The sequence below is a fragment of the Triticum urartu genome, chromosome 6 (assembly GCF_003073215.2).
Source record: "Triticum urartu cultivar G1812 chromosome 6, Tu2.1, whole genome shotgun sequence".
Taxonomy (NCBI): Eukaryota; Viridiplantae; Streptophyta; class Magnoliopsida; order Poales; family Poaceae; genus Triticum; species Triticum urartu.
Window position 1 is genome coordinate 47,367,168 of NC_053027.1, and position 17,111 is coordinate 47,384,278.

Below are 17,111 nucleotides of genomic sequence, written 5' to 3' on the forward strand. Positions count from 1 at the left end.
TAGTAATGATAGTACCACCTACTTATGGCACTGCCATGTAAGTCATATCGGTATAAAACGCATGAAGAAGCTCCATGTTGATGGATCTTTGGGCTCACTCGTTTTGAAAAGTTTGAGACATGCGAACCATGTCTATTCGTGTATATGCATGAAGAAACTCCATGCAAATGGACCGTTTGGACTCACTTGATTTTGAATCACTTGAGACATGCAAATCATACCACATGGGCAAGATGACTGAAAGCCTCATTTTCAGTAAAATGAAACTAGAAAGCAACTTGTTGGAAGTAATACATTTTGATGTGTGCAGTCCAATGAGTGCTGAGGCGTGTAGAGGATATCGTTATGTTCTTACTTCACAGATGATTTGAGTAGATGTTGAGTATATTTACTTGATGAATCACGAGTTTGAATTATTGAAAGGTTCAAGTAATTTCAGGGTGAAGTTGAAAGATCGTCGTGACAAGAGGATAAAATATCTATGATATGATCATAGAGATGAATATCTGAATTACGAGTTTGGCATAGAATTAAGACATTGTGGAAATTGTTTCACAACTAATACAGCCTGAAACACCATAGTGTGATGGTGTGTCCGAACATCATAACTGCACCCTATAGGATATGATGCATACCATGATGTCTCTTATCGAATTACCATGATAGTTTATGGGTTAGGCATTAGAGACAACCACATTCACTATAAATAGGGCACCACGTAATTCCGATGAGATGACACCGTATGAACTATGGTTTAGAGAAACCTAAGCTGTCATTTCTTAAAAGTTTGGGGCTGCGATGCTTATGTGAAAAAGTTTCAGGCTGATAAGCTCGAACCCAAAGCGGATAAATGCATCTTCATAGGACACCCAAAACAGTTGGGTATACCTCCTGTCTCAGATCCGAAAGCAATAAGGGATTGTTTCTAGAATCGGGTCCTTTCTCGAGGAAAAGTTTCTCTCGAAAGAATTGAGTGGGAGGATGGTGGAGACTTGATGAGGTTATTGAACCGTCTCTTCAACTAGTGTGTGGCAGGGCACAGGGAGTTGTTCCTGTGGCACCTACACCAATTGAAGTGGAAGCTTATGATAGTGATCATGAAACTTCAGATCAAGTCACTACCAAACCTCGGATGACAAGGATGCGTACTACTTCAGAGTGGTACGTAATCCTGTCTTGGAAGTCATGTTGCTAGACAACAATGAACCTACGAGCTATGGAGAAGCGATGGTGGGCCTGGATTCCAAAATGGCTCGAGGCCATATAATCCGAGAGAGGATCCATATATGAAAACAAAGTGTAGACTTTGGAAGAACTACTTGATGGTCGTAAGGCTGTTAGGTACATATGGATTTTAGAAGGAAGACGGACAATGATGGTAAGTATCACCATTAAGAAAGCTCGACTTGTCATTAAGATGTTTTCCGACAAGTTCAAGGAGTTGACTACGATGAGACTTTCTCACTCGTAGCGATGCTAAGAGTCTGTTGGAATTATATTAGCGATTACTGCATTATTTATGAAATCTTGCAGATAGGATGTCAAAACATTGTTTCCTCGACGATTTTCTTGAGGAAAGGTTGTATGTGATACAACCGGAAGGTTTTGTCAATCATGAAAGATGCTAACAAGTATGCAAAGCTCCAGCAATCCTTCTAAGGACTGGAGTAAGCATCTCGGAGTTGGAATGTATGCTTTGATGAGATGATCAAAGTTTTTGGGTGTATACAAAGTTTATGAGAAACTTGTATTTCCAAAGAAGTGAGTGGGAGCACTATAGAATTTCTGATGAGTATATGTTGTTGACATATTGTTGATCAGAAATGACGTAGAATTTCTAGAAAGCATATAGGGTTATTTGGAAAGTGTTTTTCAATGAAAAGCCTGGATTAAGCTACTTGAACATTGAGCATCAAGATCTATAAGGATAGATCAAAACGCTTAATGGTACTTTCAAATGAGCACATACCTTGACATGATCTTGAAGGTGTTCAAGATGGATCAGTCAAAGAAGGAGTTCTTGCCTGAGTTGTAAGGTATGAAGTTAAGACTTAAAGCTCAACCACGGCAGAAGAAAGAGGAAGGACGAAGGTCGTCCCCTATGCTTTTGTCATAGGTTCCATACGGTATGCCATGCTGAGTACCACACCTGATGCATGCCTTGCCACATATTTGGCAAGAGGGTACAAAGGTGATCTAGGAGTAGATCACCAGATAGCGGTCTAAATTAATCCTTAGAGGAATAAGGATATGTTTCTCGGTTATGGAGGTGATAAAGAGTTCGATGTAAAGAGTTACGTCGATGCAAGCTTAACACATATCCGGATAGCTCTGAGTAGAGATATCGGATACGTATAATGGAGCAACAATTTAGAATATCTCCAAGTAGAACAGTTATTTGAAATGGCTCCAAATGTAGCATAGTAGTTGCATCTACAAGATGACATAGAAATTTGCGAAGTACATCCGGATCTGAATGCTGCAGACCCATTGACTAAAACCTCTCTCACAAGCATAACATGATCAAACCCAGAACTCTTGGGTGTTAGTCACATGGGGATGTGACCTTGAGTGTTAATCACATATCGATGTGAACTGGATTATTGACTCTAGTGCAAGTGGGAGACTGTTGGAAATATGCCCTAGAGGCAATAATAAATTGGTTATTATTATATTTCCTTGTTCATGATAATCGTTTATTATCCATGCTAGAATTGTATTGATAGGAAACTCAGATACATGTGTGGATACATAGACAACACCATGTCCCTAGTAAGCCTCTAGTTGACTAGCTCGTTGATCAATAGATGGTTACGGTTTCTTGACCATGGACATTGGATGTCGTTGATAACGGGATCACATCATTAGGAGAATGATGTGATGGACAAGACCCAATCCTAAGCCTAGCACAAGATCGTGTAGTTCGTTTGCTAAAGCTTTTCTAATGTCAAGTATCATTTCCTTAGACCATGAGATTGTGCAACTCCCGGATACCGTAGGAGTGCTTTGGGTGTGCCAAACGTCACAACGTAACTGGGTGGCTATAAAGGTACACTACAGGTATCTCCGAAAGTGTCTGTTGGGTTGGCACAAATCGAGACTGGGATTTGTCACTCCGTGTAAACGGAGAGGTATCTCTGGGCCCACTCGGTAGGACATCATCATAATGTGCACAATGTGATCAAGGAGTTGATCACGGGATGATGTGTTACGGAATGAGTAAAGAGACTTGCCGGTAACGAGATTGAACAAGGTATCGGGATACCGACGATCGAATCTCGGGCAAGTATCGTACCGATAGACAAAGGGAATTGTATATGGGATTGATTAAGTCCTTGACATCGTGGTTCATCCGATGAGATCATCGTGGAGCATGTGGGAACCAGCATGGGTATCCAGATCCTGCTGTTGGTTATTGACCGGAGAGGTGTCTCGGTCATGTCTGCATGTTTCCCGAACCCGTAGGGTCTACACACTTAAGGTTCGATGACGCTAGGGTTATAGGGAATAGATATACGTGGTTACCGAATGTTGTTCGGAGTCCCGAATGAGATCCCGGACGTCACGAGGAGTTCCGGAATGGTCCGGAGGTAAAGATTTATATATGGGAAGTCCTGTTTTGGTCGCTGGAAAAGTTTCGGGTTTATCGGTAATGTACCGGGACCACCGGGAGGGTCCCGGTGGTCCACCAAATGGGGCCACCAGCCCCGGAGGGCTGCATGGGCCAAGTGTGGGAGGGGACCAGCCCCAGGTGGGCTGGTGCGCCCCCCCCCCCCCCCAAGGCCCCAGGCGCCAGGGGGAGGGGAAGGGGGCAAACCCTAGGCTCAGATGGGCCTAAGGCCCACCTAGTGGTGCGCCCCCCTCTCTCCCCCCTTGGTCGCCCCCCTAGATGGGATCTAGGTTGGCCGCCACCCCTAGGGGTGGAAACCTAGGTGGGGGCGCAGCCCCTCCCCTCCCCCTATATATACTTGAGGTTTTGGGCTGCCATAGACACGATTCAATCTCCTTCTTGGCGCAGCCCTACCCCTCTCCCTCCTCGTCTCTTGCGGTGCTTGGCGAAGCCCTGCTGGAGTACCACGCTCCTCCACCACCACCACGCCGTCGTGCTGCTGCTGGATGGAGTCTTCCCCCAACCTCTCCTTCTCCCCTTGCTGGATCAAGGCGTAGGAGACGTCACCGGGCTGTACGTGTGTTGAACACGGAGGTGCCGTCCGTTCGGCACTAGGATCATCGATGATTTGGATCATGACGAGTACGACTCCATCAACCCCGTTCACTTGAACGCTTCCGCTTAGCGATCTACAAGGGTATGTAGATGCACTCTCCTTCCCCTCGTTGCTAGATTACTCCATAGATTGATCTTGGTGATGCGTAGAAAATTTTGAATTTCTACTGTGTTCCCCAACATTTTAACCAATCTTGAAGTTGTTATCATGATGCGGATGACATGTGCAAGTTTTATGCAATTTTAAGAAAAGTTGACAAGGGCATATTAAGAAGCATTTGTCAACGTGGCGGAAATGAAAAGGGGAGCCACGGCAACGATAACGAAACGACGCCACGGCAACGTTCCGGTTCCGGTAACTCGATTGAGATCTCGGTGCAAAGAAAGTGCGACGGGAGCGTGACATGCGATAGAAGGTGGGGTGCTCTCGGTTACCGGGTTCCCACATGACGGTGACAAGGTAAAAGAGGGCAACGTGCACCGACAAATCGAGCACGGTGCAAGCACGAGCATCTCATACATCACACATGCATTCGTTCATGGCGGTCGTCTCGGGGTTATACCTTCGAAGCGTGCGTTATCGGAGCGGTTCGGGTCAAGCGGTAGGGGTACACGTGTCGAAGGGGAAGTAGTTGTTCACGGGGTCGTCGTGGAAAGTAGCGGTTCACGCGACGGTAGTTGAACTTGACGTTTGCGTTACACGGGTCTTTGGTGACGGTCGTCGTACATGGTTCGGAGTGGTACTTGCATCTTCGGACTTGTCGGTCTCGATTCTTGCGACGGTAGCGGTATACGTCTCATTTTCGGAGAGGTACTTGGGGTCATTTGAACTTGTCGGTCTCGTCATCTCGAAGGGGTGCTAGACGGTCTTCGCGATTCCAAAGGCGACGGTAGAGGTACAAACGTTCTCGCGGTACTTGGGTCGTCGTGGAACTTGGCGTTTGCGGTATTGATAGCTCGAAGGGGTACTTGACGGGTCTGAGGTCTCCGGCCGTAGTGGTTCTTGATGATACGGGTAGTCGAACTTGACGAAAAACGGGTCTCCTCGGGGACTTGATGCATCCGAATTCTTCGAGTTTGTAGTGGTACTTGCGTTCTGGTTCGGTAGTTTGGCAGCAAAACAGAGACGAGAAATTCGGAATGAAGAAGCCGTGGCCCGTTGGCCAGATGTGGAGGACCGGCTACGAAAGAGTGGCAACGCTCGACGATAGGAGGGAACAGGGCGCGGAGGAGGCAAGACATGCGCGGCGGCGGCCTGGGCTCGCCGGACATGGGGTGCACCAAGGGAGGCGAGCAGGAGAAGGAGGGACGACGCGGTGGAGGCAAGATCGCTGGACGAGGTCGAGGTACGGAGCAGGGCGCCGAGTGGCATGACACGGTGCAGCTCGAGCACGAGGAGAAGCAGAGGAGGCCAGATGAGGAAGGGGCTTGCTGGCTTGGAGGCTCTGGTGGCCGGCGCCATGACGACTGGGTCCAGCGGCCTACGCCGAGAGCAGCAAGGAGAAGGCCGGGATGGGCAGTGCTTGCCGTCGGCGGGCGGCGGCCTCACCGGAGTGGGGAAGGCGGCGACACTGGTGGGAGAAGGAGGCGGGGGTGCGGGCTCGCGCATGCTGATGGCCCCGTGGGTGCGACGGCGGCGAGGAGGCCGACGTGGCTCCGACCTGGTTCCCTGGATCGAAGGAGGAGGGAGGATGAGGGGAGCCGGAGGGAGATCGAGAGGGGGTTCGAGCAGCAGGGGATGGGGATCGGGCTGCGAGGGAAAGATGGGGGTCGGGCACGAGAGAGAGATCGAGGGAAGGAGGAGGTCGAGCGAGGGAGATGGCTTCTGGCGGTGGTGAGGGAACGAGGGAACGAGCAATCGAGGGGAGTGGGGTTCAGTCGGGCCTAGGGTTGCAGGCACTAGTGGGAGGCGGCTGGGCCTAGCAGGCCATGAAGCAGGAGGGGCCGGCCTGGCTAATGGGCTTGTGGGGAACGATGGCCTGGGTGGGCCAGCTTGGTGGGAGGCCCAAATGGCCAGCAGTGCATGCTCTCTCTCTCCCTCATGTTCCTTTTGCAGAAAAGAAAAGAGAGAAAAAAAGGAGAGGTTAGGAAAAGATTTATGCATGGGGTAATTTCTCCCGGTCTCATAAAAATGAGCTTAAACCCAGAAAAATGGAGTGGGAAAGAATGCAAGATTTAAATTCAAAATCATTTGAATTTAATCCAAAAGGTTTGAACAAGGGCTAGGAAATGAAGGTGTCCAAAAATGTTCGGATTTTTGGGAGAGCTCCGAAATATGATGAAAGAAATTAATGGCCATGTTGGAGACCGAGAATTAAGATAACAAAGGCATTGGGATATTTTGCAAGTGTGTTTGCGGTGAATCCAAATGAATGGAATATTTTTATTTAGCTCCCTAATATTGGGAGGATATGTTATAAAGAGAATTACCATGTGAATTCCCTTGATTTAAATGGACCGAAGATCCATGCAATTTATTTAGTTGAGTTGCAGAAGATTTATGAGATGATGGCGTGATGACATGATGCAATGCACATGATGCAACGAACCAAACAAATCACACGACAAAACCCAGAAACCCTGGAAGGCATCTGAAGCTCCGGTCTTGGGGCGTTACAAACCCGCAGTATTTTACGCTCACAACAACAAGTCGAGTAATGCTGCCAAAACAATAGAGATAAGGTATTATGTTGTGAAAGATAAAATCCAGAATCAAACTATAAGTCTCGAGCATATAAGGACAAAGGATATGCTTGCGGATCCGCTAACGAAAGGCTTACCACCCAATGTGTTCAAGGAACACTTAGCCGGCATGGGTTTAAGGGAAAGCCTTATGATTTCTGGATAGACCCAAAAGGAACAGAATTTGCTTCTGAACATAACGTATGTTGTAGCTGTATGATTGTAACGGCAATTAAGTTGTGACGATGAAACATGTTCTATGTACCAATATGTGATGAAACAAATAAACTAGAAAGTATAAAGTTAAAAGTAAAGTTGAGATCAAGGGGGAGAATGTTAGGTTGATCTCCTCCCGATCGAGCCCAACGGCTCGACGGGTCCTTGACTCGCGCCCTGATCGGGGGCGCCCAACCAAACCATGGTTGGTGGGCCCCTGTGACCCGCGCTATATATAAACAGAGGTGGGGGCCGAGGCACGTTTCACGAGGTTAATCGCTGCCACAAACCCCACCGCCACTCCCTACCGATTTAGGGTTAGCGCGGTGCTCACGGGAAGCACACCACCGCCGCCATCTCGCTGCCATCACAGCCGCCACAACATCACCATGGCTGCTGTTTTAAGCTCGCAAGGGAAGGCAGAAGGTAGGTTACCGGATTGATCTAGCCTACACGATCCAAGTGGGTCTATCACCACCTACTCAGGGGCGTCTGCGCGGAGAACAAGACCAGCTATGCAATGGACATCGCACTCCGAAGAATGCCCGAGTTTAACTGCACACCGAATGTTTTCTCCTATAGCATTCTTCTCAAAGGTCTCTGTGTTGAGAAGAGAAGTCAAAAGGCTCTTGAGCTTATTCACATGATGGTTGATGCTGGAGGTAGCTGCCAGCCTAATGTGGTGTCCTATAGCACTGTAGTTGATGGCCTGTTGAAAGAGGGTGAGGTGAACAAAGCTTACAGCCTACTTTGTGAAATGATACATCAGGGGATTTAACCGATGTTGTGACGTATAGCTCAATCATCTCTGGCATGTGCAAGGTTCAAGCAATGGATAAGGCCGAGGAGGTCCTTCAACAGATGTTTGATACAGGTATTCTGCCAAATATTACTACATATAATAGTCTGATACACGGATATTATTCATCAGGACAGTGCGAAGAGGTGGCTCATATTTTCAAGAAAATGTCTAGGAATGGTGTTCAGCCAGATATTGCAACTTACACCATACAGATGGATTATCTTTGCAAGAGTAGAAGATTTGCGGAAGCTAGAACTATTTTTGATTCTATGGCCGGTAAGGACCAAAAACCGAATGTTGCTAGCTACAGTATTCTGCTTCATGCGTATGCTATGGAACAGTCAGTCCATGATATGCATTGTCTCATTGAATTGATGGTAGAAAATGGTATTGCACCAAATCATTCTGTGTACAACATACTGATAGTTGCATATGCTAAGGGGAAAATGTTTGATGAGGTAATGCATATATTTACAAAAATGCGGCAGCAAGGATTGAACCCAAATGCTGCGAGCTATGGAACAGTAATAAACTTACTTTGCAGTATTGGCCGAATGGATGATGCTATGTTGCAATTCAATCAAATCATAACTGAAGAATTAGCTCCTGATATCATAGTTTTCAACACTCTTATAAGTGGTTTTTGTTCTTGTGGAAAATGGGAGAAGGTTCATGAACTACTTGCTGAAATGTTGAATCGTGGCATCTATCCCGACAACGTGTTCTTCAACACAATTATGGATCACCTTTGCAAAAATGGAAGGGTTATGGAATCCCAAGATCTCGCTGACCTGATGATACACATGGGTTTGAAGCCTGACATGCATACTTATAACACACTGATGGGTGGATACTTTTTCATTGGTAAGATGGATGAAGTGAGGAAGTTACTTGACCATATGGTCTCAATTGGCATGGAACCAGATGTTGTCACCTATAACACACTGATTGATGGTTACTTTAAGAATGGAATGATAGATGATGCGTTAGCTATTTTCAGTGAAATGCTGGACAAGAAAGTTAAGCCTTGTGTTATCACTTATAACACAGTGCTGCATGGGTTATTTCATACTGGAAGGACTGTTGCTGCAAATGAACTCTATCTCAGGATGATTGACAGCGGAATATGTGTGGATATTGTGACCTACAACATAATTCTCAGTGGTTTGTGTAGAAATAACTGTGTGGATGAAGCACTAAGAATGTTTCAAAACCTGTGTTCAACAAATTATCAACTTGAGATCAGGACTTATAATATTATGATTAGTGCATTGCTTAAAGTTGGCAGGAAGGAAGAAGCCACAGGTTTGTTGGATGGAATCTCGGCCAAAGGATTTGTGCTCGATGCTGTTACGTATAGATTAATGATACAAAGCTTTTAGAAGAAGGATCTCTGCAAGAATGGTTTGCTGCCGACTCCCGTATGTTAAATGCCATCGTTAGAATGTTACTTCAAAAAGAGGAGGTGCCCAGTGAGGAAATTGATGAGAGGAGCTTCACCCTTGAAGCTTCCGCAGCTGGCTTGTTGACTGCACTTACTTCAGGGGGAAATGCCAGCAGTATCAGAGATTTCTCCTAAAAAATATTATTCTTTTCTGGAATAGGGAACTGGTTGAAACCTTTTCTAGTGATTTTAGCTAATCGAGGGCAGAACATTTCTTTGCAGGTTTGCTTTCCCAACCTTTTCCTTTTGTAATGTAATGAATGTCATGTTGGTCACTTCTCTTAGTAGTAAGTCCAGGAGAAACTTTGACTAGTAGTAAACGCCTGACTGGTACCATTTTGATGATCGACTATCTGTGTTTCATCTATATGGCTGACTACTACTTCTTCCATGGAGCTGCACAGTTCGCCTCAATTAAGTACAGTTTTTATTAGTTTTGTCAGTCTTGAATATAGATACAGATTGTTGTGCCTGTTCACTCACTGAAGTTGTTAGCAGTAAGCTGACTTCTGTATCTATATTCCATATATCTTTTACATTCAAATGGATACATGTGGTCCTCGAAGAATCAGTGTTCCATCACCACTTAGAATTTTAATCATAATGAAAATTGACGTGATAAATATGTTAAGACATGATGTATTATAACATATATTCTGAAATGTAGACCATATATCAGCATTACTTCTTTAATTTGGCGCTTTTTCAAGTGGGTAGTTATGCTTATGTTCTTCGTATGATTCTGTCCTGTAGTCTGAACTCCATTATTGTTCATTATTCAAAATACCTCAATATAATAATTCACTAGGAGAATTGTAACCACATGAAAAACAATGACAGCTAGCTTTTTTGCAGATGTCATTCTTTAGCCTAAATGACATAATGTGTAAGCATGTCTAAATCCAGTGACTAACTTATCTTCACATCAGTATTCACTGAGTCATTTGATAAGTTATCATTTTTTCTGTTTTATGAAATGAATAAAGATCATATAAAATTTCTTTTCTTAGTGGGTACCTGAAAGATATGTAAACAAGGCTGGCTCTTTCCCTTTAATAAATACTCCCTCCATAAAGAAATATAAGAGTGTTTAGATAACTAAAGTAGTGATCTAAACGCTCTTATATTTCTTTACAGAGGGAGTAAGTATCAAATCTGTACTGCTGCATTTTCTTCGTTCAAGCTTTGAGTGGTTTGTCTGATTACAATATTTTGAAAAAAAATTAGATCTGTCTGATTGAATTATTGTCCAGCAGTACATCGAGAATAATTTGAGATTCCAGTAATACTCATTTTATTGTGATTTTGCTCATGTTATTTACAGACCAGTTTTACAGCGAATGCATTTGTTCTTTGTCAGCAGTATATTTGGTTTGTCGTCTCATGTAGCTAGACTGCCAAGTGCCAACAAATCTAGTTGCTACTGCTACTGAAACAACGCACAGTTTTTTTCTTCTCCCCAATCAGACTCTGACTACGAGTTCTTCAAATTCCAAACCTTTCTTTTTGCCATGTCATTGCATATTTGTTGGCTACATATATTTCCTGAACGAAAGGAAAATTTGAGCTTTATTTCCTTGGTAGTCCTGCTAGTTGCTCTTAACATGGATGTGATAAATAGGCACTGAGAAGGAATTTCTCATAGGTTTCATAAGTTCTAATGGGCTTCTCCCTAAACTGAGTTCTTTTGAGGCTTCTAGCAGCTTACTGTGGAAATTAGCTTACTGGCCCTAAGTACCGTACAGTACTACTTGCTTTTACAAATAAGTTCTACATTAGCTTGTGAAGTCCCTTTTGTGATCATGTTCACTTATGTGCTTTGCTGATGTACTGAGCGGACATGTTACCGGTTGCAGCCAAGGATGCGCTTCGTGAAGGTGCAAATAAGCTTCTGAATCAAGTTATGACGGTGATGAATGCTCAGACTACAGGTGCAAGAGATGCTGATGTATTAGGCAGACATGCAGTCAGGTACAGATAAGCTGATGTACTGAGCTGACATGTTGCCAGTTGCAGCCAAGGATGCGCTTCTTGAAGGTGCAAATAAGCTTCTGAATCAAGTTATGACGGTGATGAATGTTCAGACTACAGGTGCAAGAGATGCTGATGTATTAGTCAGACATGCAGTCAGGTACAGATAAGCATGCTCTGTGTGAAAGGGGCTCACAAACTTCTGAATGAAGGAGCGATGGTGATGAGTTCTGAGACTGCAGACTACAGGTGCGATGCTATCGCTCTGGGGATATGCGGTACGTGCCTCAGACTTGCTGGTACATGGCCTTCGTCCATTGCGGTTCAGTTTTAGCTTGCTGTGTGGTCTCTGTTACTTTGCAGCTTGCATTAAAACTCCTAGCATTTAGAGATAATCTTACTATTATAGTTATAGCTGTGCTAATAAGTTTTCATCCCATAGCCACCGTTCGAAACAAATGGTGTGCGGTGGGTTTCCTGCTGATGCTATTAATGGGAAGGGAATTGATTCAGAAAAAGAAAATACTTTTGAATGATTGATTCAGAAATAGGAGTTTATATCATTTCACTGAATAATTGTGGCATCCTGAGTGACATATGAACTACTAGTTGTCCAGTGAGAAAGAAACTATACATTGTTTAAGCTACAGCCTCTTGTTGGTGATGTTCCTGAATCCTGATTCTTGGATCGTTCACTCTACTGATACTGAAGAATCCGGAGAGTGGCACTGAAAATGATTGAAACGTACCATTAGAATTCAGGAGTGATCACGAGTAATGCATGATAAGTTAAAACTAAACTGTCTAAACTGTTTCTAACCGATAAGAGCTTATAAGCTGTTTGGTTTGAGAAACTGTTCATAAAGGAGTGTTTCCTTGATTTCTAGCTTGTCAACAACGAGCAAAAGAGGATGAAAAAATAATAAGAAATATGAAGGAAAAATAACGGCCACTTGGTAATTAATACAACACTTGAAAGAAAAAATTTGGGGCAGGCAACAAAGGAGAGCTATCAATGTAGGGAGTGATATAAAATGTTAGGGAAGAAAGAATTAGCTACTATGTACCTGAATGAAGAGGCCTATTTTAGCTAGTAGATGTTGAAGTCCAGAGCAGGGCGGCTGGGGTGTGTGCTGACTGCTCTCTCCAGGGCCGCCCTTGTGGCTTCAAGAGTGCAATCTCCATCAAATGACTTACATTCACATACGACGGTCGTGAGACTGCTGGGGAGGTTCTCGATTCCGAAATCAAAAGGACCACTACCAGTTAGACCACCGGTACTGAAGAGATATTCATTCGTTGCTGGGGTGAAATCAATCCTGAGCTTTTCTAGCTTGGGCATGGATCCTGCTTCAAACATCATCTTTATCCCCAACCCAGGGTACATGCCGTAAGTGAAATCCCTCAACATTGGGAATCCCATTTCACCACTAACAATGAGCTTCCCTTCAGACATTTCTTTTCCTACTAGGCTCAGAGTGAGCAGAGCAGGTAAGCCTCCGAGGATGCAGAGATCTTCATACCTGACTCTCTCCAGGTCAAACCGTAATTGCTGAAGGTTGACGAGGGAACCCATCCAATCCGGAACCCGTGGAAAGGTTGACCGCCAGGTCGTAAGTTTTTGGAGGCCAACCGGAGTGGGGCACCATTCTTCCATCAATAAGCTGTAATCACAGTTCCAGATAGTTAAAGAACGAAGATTGTGTGTGCCTAGTTCATAGAGAGAAGATGCAATAGCTTTCATGCACTCCTTTGTATCTTCAGTGTCCTCTTGATCATTGGTAAGATCGATATTCAGCTTCCACAGATTCTGTAGCTTGCCAAAATCTTGAAGAAATTGAATTGGCTGCTTAAAGGCTCTGACTTGTTTCAACGTCTCTAGTGCTTGCATCTTCCCAATTCCTCCTTCCGGAAATTTAACAAACTCGCCGATTAATAGATGAACCAATTTTTCTAGATTAACTATAGATGATGGTAACTTGGATACCCCTGTGGCTGTTAGGTCCAACATCTCTAAGCAAGATAGATGTCCTATTTCTTCTGGGAGCTCACATACTCTTGTCCAAGAGAGGTTCAGGTACCTCAGCTGGAATAACCTCCCAATATTTGCAAGATGGTCGTCTCCCAAGTTACTGAAACCTCCAAAGTCCACAACACGCAAATGCTTGAACTCATCTAGAGAAGGGATTGTCCACAGTAATCCAAATACTTTAAGTGATCGGGCATGAGACAATACCAAGTTAATCCCTGGAAAAGAATAGCCTTCTTCTGTAGCTTGAAGAGAGAATCGACGAACTTTCATTTGTGTCTGATCAATAGTTGGACATGGAACACCAACGACAGTAACAAAGTTATCTTCGACAGACTTGGATATGATGTAGTCCATAACTGTGTCATGAACTTGACAGCTTTTAACCTTACCATACTGGTCTATCTTCACAGGCTGGATCAAACTCCTATTCAGGAGCTCATTAAAACACCTCTCTCCTAACTCATGTGCTGCATTTCTTTGTTCTCCATGAAAGAATCCTTCAGCAGTCCATTTCCATATCAGGTCATTCATCTTAATAGTTGTTCCTTTTGGGAACATACCGAGGTATAAGAGACAGGTTTTTAGACGAGGATGAAGATCAAAATAACAAAGTGACAAAATCTTCATCATCCTTTCAACAGTATCACTTGTTTCAAGTGCACACCCAATTGAATCTGCCATGTGATTCCATAGATGCTCTGTTCTTTCTGTGTTAGCCAACAAACCAGATGTAGCTAAGATTGCCAAAGGTAAGTCATCACATTTTTCCAATATTTTATCAGAAACTTCTTCAAGGTGTGGATGGCAGTCGTCATCAGAGTTGAATAATCTTTGGTGAAATAGCGGTCTTGAATGTACCATACCAAGAGGTCTTATATGGTAAATATGCCCATTGAACCATGACCGGCATAATTCGGCGATATCTTCACACGGGCTAGTGGTGATTATTATGCCACAGCTTGTCATGGGGAATGCATGCTTAATGACATCCCATGTTTCTTTCTGGCATATACCGTCAAGGACAATTAAGTATCTGCACACGGATTTGTGAGTGATATTAGTGTGGCTTTAACATAATGACAAATCACCGAAAGGAAAATAAAGAAAACATTGTTCTTCTTGACAAGGGTAGGAGTATAAAAAGAAAATAAGAAACCTGACGTGGGTGATTAAATGGTACTGAAGATGGTATTAATGCCTCCATTTTTCGAGAAGCTATCATTTGGGACATTTGCAAGGTCTCTAAAATACAATTCTGACCACCACTCCACCCATTCGAAATTAAATTTGGGTCGTGTTTTGATTTGTTTTAGGAACATAGTACCCCTTGATCAACAATTACTCTATTAACACATAGACATTGATATTATTGGCAGGCCGCCTATCCCTTGTCAAGCTACCAGCTAGTTTTATATATTGTCTAGTTGTACATAAAATGTATCTGTATTGCTAATGGACCATACAATTAAACTGTTGGAGTCCTCCCACTGGACGGAAAAACCCATATATTCCCACGGGAATTGTGGTGCTGAACAAGCAGGCAGGCTTTTCCTTGAAATGAAATAAAGATCTAACTTTATTCCAGTAGTGGTTTCCGCAAATGAAGAGTAAACTTCACAGAACCAAAACAACTACGCTGTCTAACACAAACTTACAACTTTTTTGAAATATTTTTTCATACACAAGCCATGCTCCTGATTCATCATTCCTGTTTGAAATCTGTACACGTCATTTCTTCCTAGTTGACTGACTGACATTCACTTGGAATACATTATAGATTTACAGTATGATTTTTACATATGTAGTAATCTTGATCATGCGATATATGTCATAATGGGAAAATTGATAAATAGTGGAACGGGCGCTCTTTGCGCATGTTGATTCTTACGCACGTCACATGGTCCCTCCATTCTATTTTACTTAATATTTTTAGCATGAACAAAATACAAAAAGTTAACCATTAAATTTTCTAACAACATGCTAAATTAATTTTCTTAGTTTCAGAATTACTTTGATGACAACTTTACATGCATATCCCCTTTTCATGTGACATATGACATATCCAAATAACTTGCATTGTCAACAAGAGGACAACGAGTAGAAAGGAGTAGAGACAATACCTTTTGTCTAGTAGCGATTCATTGATATCGGTAATCAGTTGTTGCACGCTCGCTTCTTTTTTTAATTCACCGGTAAGTTCAAGGAGAAGTGCTGTCAAGGTACTTGTCATGTCTGGATTTGGCGACATTGATATAAAAGGCCAGTAGTCAAAATCTTTTACTCTGAGCTCTTCATACACCTTGTTCGCAAGAGCTGTTCCTCCGGCTCCAACAATGGCGACCAGCTTGGGTTGTTTTCGTGTTTTCAACTCACATGGGGCCTCCCCTTCTGCCTGTGGCGACTCACACTCGTCTTCTTTAGCAGGCGCTGGCTCACATACATCCTCCTCTTCCACCTTCAGCGACTCACACTCTTCTTCTTCCTCTTCCACCTTGGGCGACTCACAGTCGTCTTCTTCTACTTCTTCCACCTGCAGAGACTCACATAAGTCCTTGTCAGTGAGCGGTGACTCACATCCATCCTCCTCTTCAACCAATGGCAACTCAGATACGTCCTCGTCTTCAGCCAGCGGGGACCCACACCCGCCCTCCTCTTCAGCCAGCAATGACTCATGTCCACAATCCACTTCAGCCAGCAGCGGCTCACAGTCAGCCTCATCTTGAGTGAGCAACTTAATCACCTCAGCTTTGGGCCCATCTTGCTTCGTCAAGAGCTCAAACATGGCAATAGCTGCAGGGTCAACAGTTGCATGGACGTTGTTGGAGAATGTCCCACGGGTCCCATACCTTCCATTTCTGTTGCTCACCCTGTTGATCTGTTCCTTGAAACCATCGCCGGTCCGACGACGGGCCTTCATCTTCCCCAGCAAATCCTTCATCTTCTCCATGAACAGGTCGTGGTCCGGCTTCACATCCTCGTCGTGGATCGTTCGCATGAAGTCGTCGATGGAGTCTTCCATGTCATAGGAGAGCTCCCGCGCCTCGTTCATCCACGCCTTGTCCTGCGCATGAGGGTCCTCCTCCCCCGACATGTCCAGCAGAGCCGCGTCCATGGCGGAGAGCTCGTAGGCGAGGGATTTGATCTCCTCGCCGCGCGCCATCTCGAGGCGCTTGTACTCGTCGCCCATCAGCGTGGCCAGCTTCCCTATGACGGGTTTGAGGGCTCCCGTCACCGCGCTCACCGGAGCGGCCTCCATCTCCATTGCTGGGACAAATTGCGGGCGTGGGCGCGCGCGTGTGTTGTGTATGGATGCGGAAGCAGTGTAGGCTGAGTAGATGACCCTTCCCTGCGCCTTTATAGCATTTCTTATCACCCCATGTTCATCGCATCCCCTCTTTGCTTTGACTGGCATAAGTATGCTCCTTCCAAGCACCATCATGTGTGTGCCTACCTGCTGGTAGTACTCCCACTTGCTCTATCCAATTAATTAAGTCCAACTGGCCTCGTGCCACTGGCTGAGTGGATGCATGCATGCTTCCCAAGCCTGTCGTTACCTCCACAGCTAGCACACAGAGCTTGACCTTTTCTGTCGATATACATGCATGCTCCTGAACAAGTTGTAGCGTGCGTTTGTACTACGTAGAAATTAAATATAAATCCTTATCATCATGTATGCATGTGGAAAAGGAAGAGGCAAAGATGCTTTGGGCTTTTCCTGCTGATGACTGCTCCTGCTCGT

At 44.4% G+C, this 17,111-nt stretch overlaps 2 protein-coding genes across 2 annotated transcripts; one reads left to right on the top strand and one right to left on the bottom strand.

The window, feature by feature from the left end:
- Positions 1-7,603: 7,603 nt before the first annotated feature.
- On the top strand, positions 7,604-11,706 carry LOC125512557 (protein Rf1, mitochondrial-like). Its single transcript, XM_048677654.1, has 2 exons — positions 7,604-9,591; positions 11,226-11,706. Exon 1 carries the CDS (start codon positions 7,937-7,939, stop codon positions 9,305-9,307), a length of 1,371 nt encoding a protein of 456 aa, XP_048533611.1. The 5' UTR covers positions 7,604-7,936; the 3' UTR covers positions 9,308-9,591; positions 11,226-11,706.
- Positions 11,707-11,876: 170 nt separating this feature from the next.
- On the bottom strand, positions 11,877-16,904 carry LOC125512556 (disease resistance protein RGA5-like). The gene is made up of 3 exons (XM_048677653.1): positions 15,493-16,904; positions 12,408-14,405; positions 11,877-12,068 (listed from the first exon to the last, which is right to left on the bottom strand). The coding sequence occupies exons 1-2, from the start codon at positions 16,809-16,811 to the stop codon at positions 12,431-12,433; spliced, it is 3,294 nt and encodes a 1,097-aa protein (XP_048533610.1). The 5' UTR covers positions 16,812-16,904; the 3' UTR covers positions 11,877-12,068; positions 12,408-12,430.
- Between the last annotated feature and the right edge of the window lie 207 nt (positions 16,905-17,111).